This window comes from Mizuhopecten yessoensis, unplaced genomic scaffold (genome assembly GCF_002113885.1).
Source record: "Mizuhopecten yessoensis strain PY_sf001 unplaced genomic scaffold, ASM211388v2 scaffold2091, whole genome shotgun sequence".
Lineage (NCBI taxonomy): Eukaryota > Metazoa > Mollusca > Bivalvia > Pectinida > Pectinidae > Mizuhopecten > Mizuhopecten yessoensis.
The window spans coordinates 60,737-78,828 of NW_018404373.1; the positions used below are offsets into that span (position 1 = coordinate 60,737).

Below are 18,092 nucleotides of genomic sequence, written 5' to 3' on the forward strand. Positions count from 1 at the left end.
TATGCTTCCAGGATGGCCTTGGGGACTGCCCCACCCTTGGAGACTTAACCCCTGGGTCATAACTTTGAAATGGTTAAGATCCCCACCCCAAAACTATATATACAATTGTTGGGCATAAAGAGACAAATGCAGTCATGATATTAGAATTGACCCCAGGGTTTGCCCCACCCTTGCAGACTTAACCCCTGGGTCATAACTTTGAAACGGTTGAAATCCCCACCCCAAAACTATATATACAAATGCTGGGCAAAAAGAGACAAATGCAGTCATGATATTAGAATTGATCCTGGGGTCTGGCCACAACCGTAGGGACCTAGTTTCTGCGTTACAGCTTGGAAACAGTTGAGATCCCCACCCCATAACCATACATAAAATTGCTGGGCATGAAAAATTGAATACAGATATATATGCTACAAGGATTGGCCTTGTGGTCTGGCATATTCCCTTGGATCTCATTTGGAGAATATTCTGCCATGATTGCTTAGATATCAAGGTGAGCGATACAGGCCCTATGGGCCTCTTGTTTTATTACCATATGGATGCATATTATATGTCCTGTATTATTGATTAAAAACGAAACGTCAAGTGAGGGAGCATCAACGCCCAAGGATTCTGTAATGACAGACTTAATAAAGTTGTGGATGGCAAGTCAACTGTCACCGGAACTGTTATAACAGAATTATAATGGTTGGCTTCAACTTGAGCCATCTGAAACCTGTCAGCTTGATAAAGTCTACTGTTACACAATCATTGGTTATGATGCTCCATCACTTACCTGCTTGTATTAACCTTCCTTTGGCGGACCTCTGCTTGAATATTCTGGTATCCACCTCAAATTCCTTCACTAGCATTAAGACCGAACACTGCTACTGTGTTGATTTACCAATACTTTTGTTACTCTTTTTGTTCACTTGGAAAAAAAGAAAGAAAAAAAATCACAAGTACATTACGTTAAGTATGGTATTTCTATCAGTTTCATATATGAACTATTCACGATTTTGGTAAATACCGGGAGCAATCTTCATATGACCTTAACTGTTTGCGAGGATGTAAAGCTGCAAACAACCATTGATAAATAACAAACGAATATATTGGAAAGATATCCAGAGATACATAGATGTTACAAAGTTTTTGTTTGTACAACAGTATACATATATGAAGACCATCACATTTCTGCGAAACATTCACCATGGGCCCAGGTCTTCTATCTAAATCATGAATACTGCTGTAATGAATTGACTGTCATTTATGAAAAAAGACTATCAATGAGAGCTGGTAGAGAAAATTGAAATAATCTGCTACATTTCGTTTCTATGACTTTGTTAAATATCAGTATTTCTTGTAATTTAATAACAATATAGAACTTCTTCTCAATCATTCTGCTGCTGGATGTGATGTTATTGATAATGTTGTGGAATAAATCAAATATCTATAGTGCATTGACAGGTCCATGCTCAGGAGCCCATTCCTAGTTCTAATGGCTGCTCATTTGTTCAAAACTCGCCAGCGATCAGATTTCCCTGGAAATTAGTACCAATGACAGCTTGTGGCTTAATAGATCAATAATGTCTGGTATCTGTTAGATAATCAGTGTTTCTTTTGGCATTTGATAGAGTTATTAGCCTTCAAACTCATTTCCACTATTTTAATGGAAATTTGAGTAAATATCAATATTCTAACAATACTGTGCTGGGACACACTAGGCATGATATCAGGTACTTGGTCATGATTAAGCTCAAGTAAAGGCACTGCCTACTTGGAACCCTAAATTTACTTCCCTGGTCATTGATAGGAAGGCTGAGCCTGTTTATTTGCTTGTTCCTATAAGACTACATCTTTTTTTTTTTTTTTTTGATATATGCTATCTACATATGGATCATGGCCCATACTCCCTCCTAAGTGGAGAACATGAGGTATATAACAAAATTTTGTTAAGATACATGTACCTGGTACATAAAGTATAATATCTCAACATCTTGTCAATGTAAAAATCCCTGTGGTCTTTAGATTTAAAAAATTATGAAAACTTAATTATCTGTAATTTATCTGCTGCTATTGGTGTCATGTGAAGTAAACTTCAGGGACCAATTAAGATTTTGTGGGGAGTTTAAATCTTTCTTTGTAATTTAGGGTAAATTTTGCCCATTTTACTTGAAATTCTTTGCCTCGTGATATTTAAAGTTTCTAATTCAATTAGATTAGCTATATACTCTTTATTTTTTTTAATTGATACTGTACAGGTTTTTCTGCAAGAAAAAAATTCCCATTACCTAGCCTATTGTCCGGGATCAGACGGTATGCCTTCAGTCAAATTACTTGTAAAAATGTTACGTGCCCAGCTCGTGTTTGTCGCCAAATCAGCAGTCATGACCACAGATTACCGATTTTAATCATTTAAGAGCAGGTAAAAATTGTGTCACCAAAGAATTTCATTCTTTGTTGTTATTTTAAACTTCAATCTTATCATATATGACCGACGACTCAAAATAAAACTATTTGAAGGGAGGTAATCCAATATGGCAGACCAGAAACTCGAGAACAATAACCCAAGAATGACTTGTTCCTGCGTATAGTGCGCACCCCCTTTTCAACATGACAATATTTACCTAAAAAAATGTGCACTATACGCGAAAATATACGGTATTAAAGTATTAGTTTAAGAATTTGTATTAGATGAACCCTGAACCTTACACTTAAAAAATTACGCTCAAAGGCAAAGAAAACAATAAGTTTTATTTGTATGTTATTCAGGGTCACCATTTTCCAGAAAACACCCGTTATCATGTTGGCTGTCCAGTATGCTGCTCTGCTTTGGAGGCAGTATCATTGCCAACATGTTGCTAGGGGAGAGTATGCTGTCACCATTCAAAGACCACCGGAGTGTCCTCACAGCCACAGCTGTCTGGTAAGGCGGGACACAGTCCTTTTGAACCTGAATGGCTTCTATTCCTTTAATTCTATACAAATCTTATACTCTCCAAGATCTTTTGCACAATTTTGAAAGTTTGATGCCAACAGTGTGTATTAACATTGAATTAAAGAAATGTTTAGAATATAAGACAACAATCTTCAAATATTCAGTATCCCCACACCTTTATAAGGGAATGATTTTTAAAAAAATCCTCCAAGAGAAGGAATCTTGTATTTCATGCATTTCGTCATATTCTGAGCTGGAGTAAAACCTGTATTAATATTTAGGTTTGGTGTCAGTTTGTACTTACTGTTTATGGGCACCATTTAAATGGTTTGTTCTGTTTCCATAGTTAGTCTTTAGTACTAGATATAACCCAATGTCAGCAGATTACATCACAGCTTCAAATTTCACACTGTGCACTTCAGCCATGATTACTGTAGTGTATAAACAATCTTGTGCTATATATATAAAGAATTAAATCCTTTTAAACAGAACACCATGGACTGGCATGGAAAACATTTCAAAGCAAGCTGAAGCTTTACATTCTTAGACTTGCCAACTCTCCCTTTTTAAGAGGTAGACTCCCGATTTTGGACCCTTAACTCATTCAACCCCACATATTTAAACTAGACTTGCCCTGTCATTGATTTGGTAAGGTTCAAATGTTACTTCAGGGATGAATGGGTTAGGTCATCCTCGATTTACATTAGAGAGCGTAGGTGATCGTAACCCCTGGAAATCGAGGATGGGGTTAGATATAATATTAGTATGATATTTTGCAACCAATTCATTTGCTGAACTATTCCCATATTCTAAGATCTAATTATTTCATCCTAAAAGAACAACTCAAATTAAAGTATGTCATTTTAAAGGGTTATTTTACTCCCTAGGGGTATATATTATATAAACACATTTTAAAGGGTTATTTTACTCCCTATGGGTATATATATATAAACACATTTTAAAGGGTTATTGTACTCCCTAGGGGTATATATTATATAAACACATTTTAAAGGGTTATTGTACTCCCTAGGGGTATATATTATATAAACACATTTTAAAGGGTTATTGTACTCCCTAGGGGTATATATTATATAAACACATTTTAAAGGGTTATTGTACTCCCTAGGGGTATATATTATATAAACACATTTTAAAGGGTTATTGTACTCCCTAGGGGTATATATTATATAAACACATTTTAAAGGGTTATTGTACTCCCTAGGGGTATATATTATATAAACACATTTTAAAGGGTTATTGTACTCCCTAGGGGTATATATTATATAAACACATTTTAAAGGGTTATTGTACTCCCTAGGGGTATATATTATATAAACACATTTTAAAGGGTTATTGTACTCCCTAGGGGTATATATTATATAAACACATTTTAAAGGGTTATTGTACTCCCTAGGGGTATATATTATATAAACACATTTTAAAGGGTTATTGTACTCCCTAGGGGTATATATTATATAAACACATTTTAAAGGGTTATTGTACTCCCTAGGGGTATATATTATATAAACACATTTTAAAGGGTTATTGTACTCCCTAGGGGTATATATTATATAAACACATTTTAAAGGGTTATTGTACTCCCTAGGGGTATATATTATATAAACACATTTTAAAGGGTTATTGTACTCCCTAGGGGTATATATTATATAAACACATTTTAAAGGGTTATTGTACTCCCTAGGGGTATATATTATATAAACACATTTTAAAGGGTTATTGTACTCCCTAGGGGTATATATTATATAAACACATTTTAAAGGGTTATTGTACTCCCTAGGGGTATATATTATATAAACACATTTTAAAGGGTTATTGTACTCCCTAGGGGTATATATTATATAAACACATTTTAAAGGGTTATTGTACTCCCTAGGGGTATATATTATATAAACACATTTTAAAGGGTTATTGTACTCCCTAGGGGTATATATTATATAAACACATTTTAAAGGGTTATTGTACTCCCTAGGGGTATATATTATATAAACACATTTTAAAGGGTTATTGTACTCCCTAGGGGTATATATTATATAAACACATTTTAAAGGGTTATTGTACTCCCTAGGGGTATATATTATATAAACACATTTTAAAGGGTTATTGTACTCCCTAGGGGTATATATTATATAAACACATTTTAAAGGGTTATTGTACTCCCTAGGGGTATATATTATATAAACACATTTTAAAGGGTTATTGTACTCCCTAGGGGTATATATTATATAAACACATTTTAAAGGGTTATTGTACTCCCTAGGGGTATATATTATATAAACACATTTTAAAGGGTTATTGTACTCCCTAGGGGTATATATTATATAAACACATTTTAAAGGGTTATTGTACTCCCTAGGGGTATATATTATATAAACACATTTTAAAGGGTTATTGTACTCCCTAGGGGTATATATTATATAAACACATTTTAAAGGGTTATTGTACTCCCTAGGGGTATATATTATATAAACACATTTTAAAGGGTTATTGTACTCCCTAGGGGTATATATTATATAAACACATTTTAAAGGGTTATTGTACTCCCTAGGGGTATATATTATATAAACACATTTTAAAGGGTTATTGTACTCCCTAGGGGTATATATTATATAAACACATTTTAAAGGGTTATTGTACTCCCTAGGGGTATATATTATATAAACACATTTTAAAGGGTTATTGTACTCCCTAGGGGTATATATTATATAAACACATTTTAAAGGGTTATTGTACTCCCTAGGGGTATATATTATATAAACACATTTTAAAGGGTTATTGTACTCCCTAGGGGTATATATTATATAAACACATTTTAAAGGGTTATTGTACTCCCTAGGGGTATATATTATATAAACACATTTTAAAGGGTTATTGTACTCCCTAGGGGTATATATTATATAAACACATTTTAAAGGGTTATTGTACTCCCTAGGGGTATATATTATATAAACACATTTTAAAGGGTTATTGTACTCCCTAGGGGTATATATTATATAAACACATTTTAAAGGGTTATTTTACTCCCTAGGGGTATACATTATATAAACACATTTTAAAGGGTTATTGTACTCCCTAGGGGTATATATTATATAAACACATTTTACTTGATATTTTTAATGTTTAGATTTCAAAAAGGATGGCAATTATGCATTCTGAATGTCTTTTGACACAACAGGTTCAGTTTACAAATGTCTGATTTAATACAGTACACATATTTCTGGATTAGTTAGTGTCTGAAATAGATAATTAAATTATAACAGGTAATGAAAACATTTCTGGTCATATAATTAATATTGACCATCTCCATGTTCTATAAGGGTGATGTGGCCATGGAATTTCGTTGTTCATATATATGGGCCCCTGAACCAAGATGTGGGGTGCCCTGTATCAAAATAAACATGCAATAATGTCCATCCATGTATCTTCTCCCGTGTCTCCATTTGCTGTCCATTTTCATTGAAATTTTGTTCATAAGATCTGCATCTGTTAATATGGAAATTCAGTATCGGTTATTGTTATAAGATTAAAAAAAAAACCAGTGTGACCCCTCATACCCCTAGCTGCGGGAACCTAAGCTTCTAGGCCCGAACGTTTTATTTTTATTTTTATTTTTATTATTGGTCCGCAGCTATCATACCCCTACCTGGAGAAAACACTGAGATGGATAATTAGGAATCTTTCGTAGGCTATAGCTATAGAGACTCGGCCTTCTTGAAGTTGTATGACTACACTATTGCTAGTATTTTGTGTGTTGTCTTGCCATCCAAATATAATTACCAGGTACCACTTCTAGTAACGGGCACATCTCTAGCGGCCAGGGTATTGATTCCAAAACGGTGTCACTTTCATTTGGCAGGGCACAAAGGTTTAAATAACAACTCATGGCTCAAACCCCAAATAAACCCAATTAATGTGTGGTATCCATTCATCTTCACAGCTGGCTGTCAACTGGCAATAGTACTATCTTAAGCTAATTAACACTTCGGGTCATAGAGGTGAGAAATGAATCATACATGTATGGTATTCATAATCTGATTAATGCAAAGTGGCTGTCATATTTAAAACAGGCATGTATATTATATTGTTTATGCCACTCTACATGTACGTGGATATCTCAAAGCATGTGGTGCTATTGTATAGTGTAGATCTAGAGATATCCAGTAGATGTACCTGGGCCTTTTACAAGCATTCTTTGAATTAAAGAATAAAAGAAAGCATATTAAGAGTTCAGAAAATGTGAAATTAAGGAAATTTTACCAATAATTATGGAAAATTTCAGGTTAAATTTCCGTAAGGGACATTCCTGAAACTAAGGCCTGATCAGCATGTAATGTATATACAGATATCTTTATGCTTGTGTGTTAGGTATATGTATACAGATATCTTTATGCTTGTGTGTTAGGTATATGTATACAGATATCTTTATACTTGTGTGTTAGGTATATGTATACAGATATCTTTATGCTTGTGTGTTAGGTATATGTATACAGATATCTTTATGCTTGTGTGTTAGGTATATGTATACAGATATCTTTATACTTGTGTGTTAGGTATATGTATACAGATATCTTTATGCTTGTGTGTTAGGTATATGTATACAGATATCTTTATGCTTGTGTGTTAGGTATATGTATACAGATATCTTTATACTTGTGTGTTAGGTATATGTATACAGATATCTTTATGCTTGTGTGTTAGGTATATGTATACAGATATCTTTATGCTTGTGTGTTAGGTATATGTATACAGATATCTTTATACTTGTGTGTTAGGTATATGTATACAGATATCTTTATACTTGTGTGTTAGGTATATGTATACAGATATCTTTATGCTTGTGTGTTAAGTATATGTATATCTTTATGCTTGTGTGTTAGGTATATGTATATCTTTATACTTGTGTGTTAGGTATATGTATACAGATATCTTTATGCTTGTGTGTTAGGTATATGTATATATTTATACTTGTGTGTTAGGTATATGTATACAGATATCTTTATGCTTGTGTGTTAGGTATATGTATATCTTTATACTTGTGTGTTAGGTATATGTATACAGATATCTTTATGCTTGTGTGTTAGGTATATGTATATATTTATACTTGTGTGTTAGGTATATGTATACATATAACTTTATGCTTGTGTGTTAGGTATATGTATACATATATCTTTATGCTTGTGTGTTAGGTATATGTATACAGATATATTTATGCTTGTGTGTTAAGTATGTGTATATTTTTATACTTGTGTGTTAAGTATATGTATATCTTTATGCTTGTGTGTTAGGTATATGTATACAGATATATTTATGCTTGTGTGTTAGGTATATGTATACAGATATTTTTATGCTTGTGTGTTATGTATGTATACATATATCTTTATGCTTGTGTGTTAGGTATATGTATACATATAACTTTATGCTTGTGTGTTAGGCATATGTATACAGATATTTTTATGCTTGTGTGTTATGTATATGTATACAGATATCTATATACTTGTGTGTTAGGTATATGTATACATATAACTTTTTGTTTGTGTGTTAGGTATATGTATACCGATATATTTATGCTTGTGTGTTAGGTATATGTATAAATATAACTTTATGCTTGTGTGTTATGTATATGTATACAGATATCTTTATGCTTGTGTGTTAGGTATGTATACATATTTCTCTCATTTACCTGTGTGTAAGATAGAGCTGTCCAGGGTAAGAAAGGGATGTAGGAAATTATATGTACTTATATGAGAATAATGGTTGTTAATTAACCATCACTTAATATGGTTCTTATCCATTGCTTATATATATATGTACTTCATTCTCAACTCTGCACTATCTTTTATATTGTATATAAATACTACTGTATTAACAGTAAGGGACTTTTATATGAAAAAGGATTATTTTCCATATTGAATCACAATATTCATATATAAATATTTATGGAATGCTTTGAACAAGAAGTGGCCATGTACCCAAGAAACATCATATTTATATGACCTAGGTCGGTACATATTGTCAGTCCAACATACAACCACACAGCCTAGGTCGATACATATTGTCAGTCCAACGTTCAACCACACAGCCTAGGTCGGTACATATTGTCAGTCCAACAGACACAACCACACAGCCTAGGTCAGTACATATTGTTAGTCCAACATACAACCACACAGCCTAGGTCGATACATATTGTCAGTCCAACATACAACCACACAGCCTAGGTCGTTACATATTGTCAGTCCAACATACAACCCCACAGCCTAGGTCGGTACATATTGTCAGTCCAACGTTCAACCACATAGCCTAGGTCGGTACATATTGTCAGTCCAACGTACAACCACACAGCCTAGGTCTGTACATATTGTCAGTCCAACATCCAACCAGACAGCCTAGGTCGATACATATTGTCAGCCCACCATACAACCACACAGCCTAGGTCAATACATATTGTCAGTCCAACATACAACCCCACAGCCTAGGTCAATACATATTGTCAGTCCAACATACAACCACACAACCTAGGTCGGTACATATTGTCAGCTTAGCTTAGGGTTTCTGTGTCTGCAGCTGTTCTTAATCATTTTGTAGAAAGAAAACAGAAATCATATTGTCAGTTAAAAAAAAAAAAAAAGACCCTACAATAAGTGTACCAGCAACCATTCACCTACATTAACTGTCAAGCACATTTGTTAATTAGGCTTTAATGTCTCAACATCTTCCTTTTAAATTCCAACGTCAATATCTTGAATAAATCTGGTTTTGGTATTGAGGGAAGAAAGAATGAAAGAATTTAACACATCAGAGGTTTGAACAGAGAAACTGAGAATGAAAGAATTAAACACATAGAGGTTTGAACAGAGAAACTGAGAATGAAAGAATTAAACACATCAGAGGTTTGAACAGAGAAATTGAGAATGAAAGAATTAAACACATCAGAGGTTTGAACAGGGAAACTGAGAATGAAAGAATTAAACACATCAGAGGTTTGAACGGAGAAACTGATATTAAGGAATTAAACACATCAGAGGTTTGAACAGAGAAACTGAGTATGAAAGAATTAAACACATCATAGGTTTGAACAGAGAAACTGAGAATGAAAGAATTAAACACATCAGAGGTTTGAACAGGGAAACGGAGAATGAAAGAATTAAACACATCAGAGGTTTGAACAGAGAAACTGATATTAAGGAATTAAACACATCAGAGGTTTGAACAGAGAAACGGAGAATGAAAGAATTTAACACATCAAAGGTTTGAACGGAGAAACTGAGAATGAAAGAATTAAACACATCAGAGGTTTGAACAGAGAAACTGATATGCATTAATGAAATTTGTGGGGAAGATATATAGGACATTGAACATGCAGGGTATATAATTTGATTGTATTTAATAGGCAGATACAATGTATATGACCTACGTGGGGCAGTCGCCAGGCACTCAGTGTAGGTCAGTGGTTTTTCTCTTGGAACTCTGGCTTTCCTCCACCACCGAAACGTGGTACGTCCTTAAATGACCATAGCTTAATAGGATGTAAAACACAAACAAACAAACAAACAAAACCAAGGCTGTTGATGACACCATAAAAAGTAACTGGTGTGAACATGATGGCTACCACATCGGCATACATGTACTTTCAACTGAAGAGTTTTTTGTCCTGGTGGATCGGAGACATTGTCACATTCCAGATAGCTACCATACAGCCAATGTTTACATGTGGGTCTTAATTTTTTTTTATCTACAAGTAATAAACATTGATTGATTTGAAAAGCTGTTAATTTCATGCCCTGCAAATAAGGAGAAATTGAATCGCATATATAGTTTTAATCAAAACATTCTTTTCATCAACATATTTATTTTGATGACCCAATATTTGTCTTATAAGTCAGTGGATGTTATTAGGAAATTTCATCACATTGCCAATGAAAAAATGTCAACACAGCGATCAGGTTAACTCATTCACCCCTGAAGACACATTTATCGCTTCCAAAACAAAGGTTGGAACAGTTCATTATGAAATTTCAGAGGTGAATGAGTTAAAAGAGTTGCACCAAGATCATTTCCACTTCCACCCTAACAGAACCTATGCTTTGCTAACTTGCATTGCTCCTTGGTTCTGGAATAAAAACATCATTTGGTTTGGAGCTGAGGTAGTGGTCTTTTTGATGAAGTGCCTTCAACATTGTTATGCAAGAGTATTAATGTAAATGATGCCAAACAAAAAGCTTGTAGGTTATACAGATATTACACAATACTTAAAACACATGTAGTGATTTCAGGATGCGTTAGCTTCGTAAAGAGTCAAGTTTATGCCTGTGCAAGTGGTTAACACAGACTGGCACTGTGTGAATCGCCATGAATTTCTCTTGCATGTGAAAATCTTGTAATAAGATTTGAGTTCAGAGAGTCCATAATGTAAAGATGTTTAATGTATATGGAGCTGATACATTTTTCAGATGTTTGGAAACAAGTTGATTGCCTTGATGGTGGAGTATATACAGAATACACATACACACATCCAGATAGACGCATAAACTATAGCAGTATCATTAAACAATATAAATTGTTGGTGCAAGCGGAGCTGCTGTAAAATTCCTGCTAGCTTTGCATGCAAAATTCCCAATTAAATAATTAGAATAATTATTAAAAAACTTTATATGAATATTTTGTTTTTTTTAAATGTTTGAGGTTTAGGTGCAAGTATATACAAATTGCAAAAACAGAATTGGTAAGACAATGTATAGAGATTATATAAATGAGCAGACTGGGATATTGTACAAGATCTATGTTGAGGAATGTTGGTCTGGAATACGTGTTTGGTTTGTTTCCACGAAGAGAAGGTCGACAAGATAATATTGTCCCTCAGCCAATATATTTATCAATGTACACAAATAGAGGAGATTCTAGCTCTTCTTATTTGTATATATATTGTACCTCCTAGTGGCCAGGAACCACTCCATAGCTACTTGTAAAGTTAAGCAAATAGTCTGGTTGGCATTTATGAATTCAAGATCACCTGACATGAAGGGCTAACCAATTATGATAATGAGCTCATGTCTTAACTCGTGTCCATGTGTCTGTGTTAGTGTACATGTACCGGTACTACAAATCCGTTTTTCTTCTGTCTGTGGGTCTGGTACACTTAGTCTGGCCCATACCTTCAGTATACAAGTTATAGATGAGTTTATGTAAACTTTTGGGAGTTGCAGGAGATCAAGGTCATACATACAATATTATCCATATTGATATATCGATACATTTATCAATTACACAATGCAATAACTTTTACCTAATCGAATACCAGATGTAAAGGTCAGTGTACAAACTATATAAAGAACCTGTGAGGTAAAATGCCAAAGGTCAAGGTCAGTTATATGAGCAGATTTGAGATATATGGTTTCAAAATGCCTGAAGTAAAGGCGCATTTGCATGCAATGACAAGAGTAGGTGTATGTGTGTGGCCTTCTTACATGTGGAGCTGTCATTATTGGGAGGTGCTTGGTGTGACTATAATATATAGTGTACATTGATAGAACGGTAATGGATGATGTAGATTCCTGTACATGTATATGCTGATTATGCATACATAGTCTTCAAACAGCTGTGCATATAGTGCTGCAGTCCTTGTCCTTGTTTACTGTACTGGTGGTATCTAGGATGGGCACTGCACACAGTGTGTGTATATATACTAGGTACGTCCCACCTCTACCAGGTATATTGTCAGCTGTGTTGTGCTTGTTGTACTGGCTAGGTGGGGGCTGCAGGTATCAGTCTACACGTGTAGTGGTTGGCTTCACACCCTGCGATAAGGATGTAAAACAGTAGATTCTGACTGTAGATATATACCACCAGAGAAACAGCTTCATGATGATGTGTACAAAATAACTCTATTCCTTCCACTACACATTTCTTTATATATAATTGTAGAGCATGTATCACATATCAAAGGACATGAAAGCAAACAACAATCCATTTTGTGACAGTCGAAATAGGTTTATTTCTGTTAAACTTAAAGGATATAATGTCATTAATTTAATTTCGTGATTTACATATAAATGAGAATTTTGGGGCCAGTTTATTTTACCTTTTGGGCATGTATTCTTTCAAAAGACTGAGGCATGGTGACTCATTCTTAAGCATTGAACTGCTTTCAGTTGACATTCATAGACTATATGAATGCCAACTGGACAAAGGCAAATTATGTTGGATTTGCCTTTGTCCAGCTGGAATTCATATAGCCTATGTATGCCACTGAAAGCAGTTCAATACTTATAATTACCATGTTTTGGAATCTGTTCATCTCATAGAAAATTCAATTACACTTACCAAATATTCAGTATTTAGTTCAAATAATGTATGCATCTTGTTCAATGATACCACTGACTCTCCCTGGGCCATCGCCGAGGGAGGGTCAGTGGTATCCAACATAACAATTATGATGTCATTATGATTACAATGATGATGTCAACAATCGTTCCATGGCATTCATAGCCTAAATGAATGGTAAGGTTATATAGTGGCAATGCCATACGATGGTAAATATATTGTGATGAACTGCCAAGGGCCATGTCTAACCAACAGTGACTGCAAGAGAAAAAATATTACTTTTGTGACACAAGATTGTAAACACTTGAGGTGTAATGTCACAACTAGTGTTCTCTGTCAAGTGGTGTAATGTCACAACTGGTGTTCTCTGTCAAGTGGTGTAATGTCACATCTAATGTTCTCTGTCAAGTGGTGTAATGTCACAACTAGTGTCCTCTGTCAAGCGGTGTAATGTCACAACTGGTGTCCTCTGTCAAGTGGTGTAATGTCACAACTAGTGTCCTCTGTCAAGTGGTGTAATGTCACAACTAGTGTTCTCTGGCAAGTGTTGTAATGTCACAACTCATGTTCTCTGTCAAGTGGTGTAATGTCACAACTAGTGTTCTCTGGCAAGTGTTGTAATGTCATAACTCATGTTCTCTGTCAAGTGGGGTAATGTCACAACTAGGGTTCTCTGGCAAGTGTTGTAATGTCCCAACTCATGTTCTCTGTCAAGTGGTGTAATGTAACAACTAGTGTTCTCTGTCAAGTGGTATAATGTCACAACTAGTGTTCTCTGTCAAGTATTGTAATGTCACAACTCATGTTCTCTGTCAGGTGGTGTAATGTCGCAACTCATGTTCTCTGTCAAGTGGTGTAATGTCACAACTAGTGTTCCCTGTCAAGTGGTGTAATGTCGCAACTCATGTTCTCTGTCAGGTGGTGTAATATCGCAACTCATGTTCTCTGTCAGGTGGAGTAATGTCGCAACTCATGTTCTCTGTCAGGTGGAGTAATGTCGCAACTCATGTTCTTTGTCAAGTGGTGTAATGTCCCAACTAGTGTTCTCTGTCAAGTGGAGTAATGTCACAACTAGTGTTCCCTGTCAAGTGGTGTAATGTAACAACTAGTGTTCTCTGTCAAGTGGAGTAATGTCACAACTAGTGTCCTATGTCAAGTGGTATAATGTCACGACTTATGTTCTCTGTCAAGAGGTATAATGTCACAACTTATGTTCTCTGTCAAGTGGTATAATGTCACAACTAGTGTTATCTGTCAAGTGGTGTAATGTCACAACTAGTGTTCTCTGTCAAGTGGTGTAATGTCACAACTACTGTCCTCTGTCAAGTGGTGTAATGTCAAAACTAGTGTCCTCTGTCAAGTGGTATAATGTTACAACTAGTGTTCTCTGTCAAGTGGAGTAATGTCACAACTAGTGTACTCTGTCAAGTGGTATAATGTCACAACTTATGTTCGCTGTCAAGTGGTATAATGTCACAACTAGCGTCCTCTGTCAAGTGGTATAATGTCACGACTTATGTTCTCTGTCAAGTGGTATGATGTCACAACTAGTAAGTGGTATAATGTCACAACTAGTGTCCTATGTCAAGTGGTATAATGTCACAACTAGCGTCCTCTGTCAAGTGGTATAATGTCGCAACTTATGTTCTCTGTCAAGTGGTATAATGGCACAACTAGTGTTATCTGTCAAGTGGGGTAATGTCACAACTAGTGTTCTCTGTCAAGTTGTGTAATGTCACAACTAGTGTCCTCTGGCAAGTGGTATAATGTCACAATTAGTGTCCTCTGTCAAGTGGTATAATGTCGCAACTTATGTTCTCTGTCAAGTGGTATGATGTCACAACTAGTAAGTGGTATAATGTCACAACTAGTGTCCTCTGGCAAGTGGTATAATGTCACAACTTATATTCTCTATCAACTGGTATAATGTCACAACTAGTGTTCCCTGTCAAGTGGTGTAATGTCACAACAAGTGTTCTTTGTGAAGTGGTGTAATGTCACAACTGGTGTTCTCTGTCAAGTGGTGTAATGACACAACTAGTGTCCTCTGTCAAGTGGTAATGTCACAACTAGTGTTCTCTGTCACGTGGTGTAATGTCACAACTAGTGTCCTCTTTCAAGTGGTGTAATGTCACAACTAATGTTCTGTCAAGTGGTGTAATGTCACAACTAATGTTCACTGTCAAGTGGTGTAATGTCACAACACGTGTTCTTTGTCAAGTGGTGTAATGTCACAACTAATGTTCACTGTCAAGTGGTGTAATGTCACAACTAATGTTCTCTGTCAAGTGGTTAATGTCACAATTAGTGTTCTCTGTCAAGGGGTGTAATGGCACAACAAGTGTTCTCTGTCAAGTGGTGTAATGACACAACTAGTGTCCTCTGTCAAGTGGTGTTGTAATGTCACAACTAGTGTCCTCTGTCAAGTGGTATAATGTCACAATTAGTGTTCTCTGTCAAGTGGTGTAATGTCACAACAAGTGTTCTTTGTCAAGTGGTGTAATGTCACAACTGGTGTTCTCTGTCAAGTGGTGTAATGTCACAACTGATGTTCTCTGTCAAGTGGTGTAATGTCACAACTAATGTTCTCTGTCAAGTGGTATAATGTCACAATTAGTGCTCTCTGTCAAGTGGTGTAATGTCACAACTAGTGTCCTCTGTCAAGTGGTATAATGTCACAACTAGTGTTATCTGTCAAGTGGTGTAATGTCACAACTAATGTTCTCTGTCAAGTGGTGTAATGTCACAACTAATGTTCTCTGTCAAGTGCAGAACGGTTCTGAAGATTTACTTATGTCCATCCTTAATGTTAAAAAATTTATAATTATTTCGTAACTTATGTTATAATTATGAACTTTATTTGAGGGAAAATGTGGTTATATGGACTTGAAAGTTTAAATTAATCCTGACCTCATCTTGGTTACTATCTTGGGTCCATATTACTACATAATGATATCAACCAAAGTCCATAAGTACTTGCAGCAGTTACATCACAACAACTACTGTTCCAGGACCCTGCCTTTTTAAGATGTTAGCCAGAGTATCATATCACTATTATAATACACTGGACAACGATTAATCTAGGTGCAGTTCTAGTCCTGCCCGTACTGGTCTCGTGATCTTACAAGTGGGTACAAGATGAAATTGTCAGCCTCAGTTGAGTTCATGAAATTACTTTCTGCCAGATTCAACTCTAAGTACTAACTTAAGCTTACAGTTTGATAATAAAAACAGCTCCAAAAAACATTGGAAGGATGAGTTTCCATTTCATATAAGGTTTATGAAACATGCATAACTGTCAGAATTCTTCATTTTAGCTAGCTTCTGGTAAGCTAAAAGTGAAAGATTTGTGACAATTTTCATAATGTTGTATAACATAAAAAAAAATGTGAATATTGTGAAAAGCATGCTTTTCTGGGTCACATTTGCAGTTCAATATTCTGCCCTCTTGCCTGTATCTATATCTATTTTTGTTACTTGAAAGTGCTATGACATTACAATGCATCCTATAATTTGGTTAACTCATTCACCCCTAAAATTTCATAATGAACTATTCCAACCATTGAATTGGAAGTGTCCAAACGTGTCTTCAGGGGTGTATGAGTTAAGGTCATGTTCAATACTCCAGGGATTACATTCATTTACATTCTCTGCACCCCTAGAATATGTGGATGTCAGACAATAGGACTAGTTTGTTCCTGTTTTGTACATGTACATGACAAAATCTCGCAGCTGCATAACAGTAGAATTGATTGGCTTTGAAGTTGGGTGTCGGCTTCTCTGTAATCTTCAAAAGAGAGGTATCAGACTAGCAATTGGTCAGGTGTTTTTTTTAGCTGAGACCAATCAAATAGCTAGCTGTGTGCCTTCAATTTTGCTATTACATATTCTACGGTTGCAGAGAATGTAAGTGAGCATAACCCCTGGAGTATCGAGGGTGGGTTACAGTTAATTTTAATCCAAATATGTTTAAGACAAGTATTCTCTGGAAAACTTGATATTCATTTGATAATAACTTAAATTGTTCGTAATTAAAAAAGAAAAGAAGCAGTTCATAAAGTTTGATTTCTATGAAGTATTTTCTTTAGTTTTCCTTTCTTTCTTTCAGGTATCTTATCTTCTATTCCCCGTTTGACATTGTGTACAAGATTGGCCGGTTCCTCCCCTGTAAGTTAGTTGTGGCAGCACTTAAGGAATGTCAAAGAGCACACAAAGTCTACCACGCTGTCATTCATACTGCCAAGCTCTACCCTAACGCCTACTTTGTAATAATTCTTATAGGAACGGTCAAAGGTGAGTACATACTATCTTAAATGACCAAAGTTAGGTACCGTTATAGGAGATCTAATGATGCTTTCTTTATGACCTTTCTTTAATCGTGGATCTTTTGCCATTTGTGTTTCCAAAATTAACGGCACTCATGATCAGCTTCTGTATTACCTACAAACATTGAAACAACAAACGTGAAATCCCTGTGTACCAGTGCAGGCAATTTCTAGATTCATCATCGTATTAGAACATAATAAGAGTTGTATCAAATCTTATTTAATACCACTGTATTGAATTATTAAAATTCTTTAATTCAAGATTAATTTTCAATTTAATAATTAATAAATATGCTTAATATCATTAATTGTATAGCACTAGTACTGATACATCTGGACATGATTGAGCTATGTTAAATCAAATTATGATCAACATATATTGTTTGGATGTCAACAGGTGCTGGAAGTGGTTTAATGAAGAACTTTGAACGGCTGGTGCGAGGTTTGTGGATCCCAGGCACCAATGAACTTTTGCAACCATCTTTGTAAGTATGAAACAACACAACTGATTGTTG

General features: G+C 35.1%; 1 protein-coding gene across 1 annotated transcript in view; it reads left to right on the forward strand.

The window, feature by feature from the left end:
• The window catches only part of LOC110445140 (trimeric intracellular cation channel type B-like), a 31,557-nt gene that overhangs the window by 8,291 nt on the left and 5,174 nt on the right, over positions 1–18,092 (forward strand). Inside the window, exons 2-4 of the mRNA XM_021489567.1 lie at positions 2,752–2,905; positions 17,361–17,545; positions 17,975–18,062. Coding sequence (XP_021345242.1) covers positions 2,752–2,905; positions 17,361–17,545; positions 17,975–18,062 — 427 coding nt within the window. The remainder of the gene's footprint in view (positions 1–2,751; positions 2,906–17,360; positions 17,546–17,974; positions 18,063–18,092) is intronic.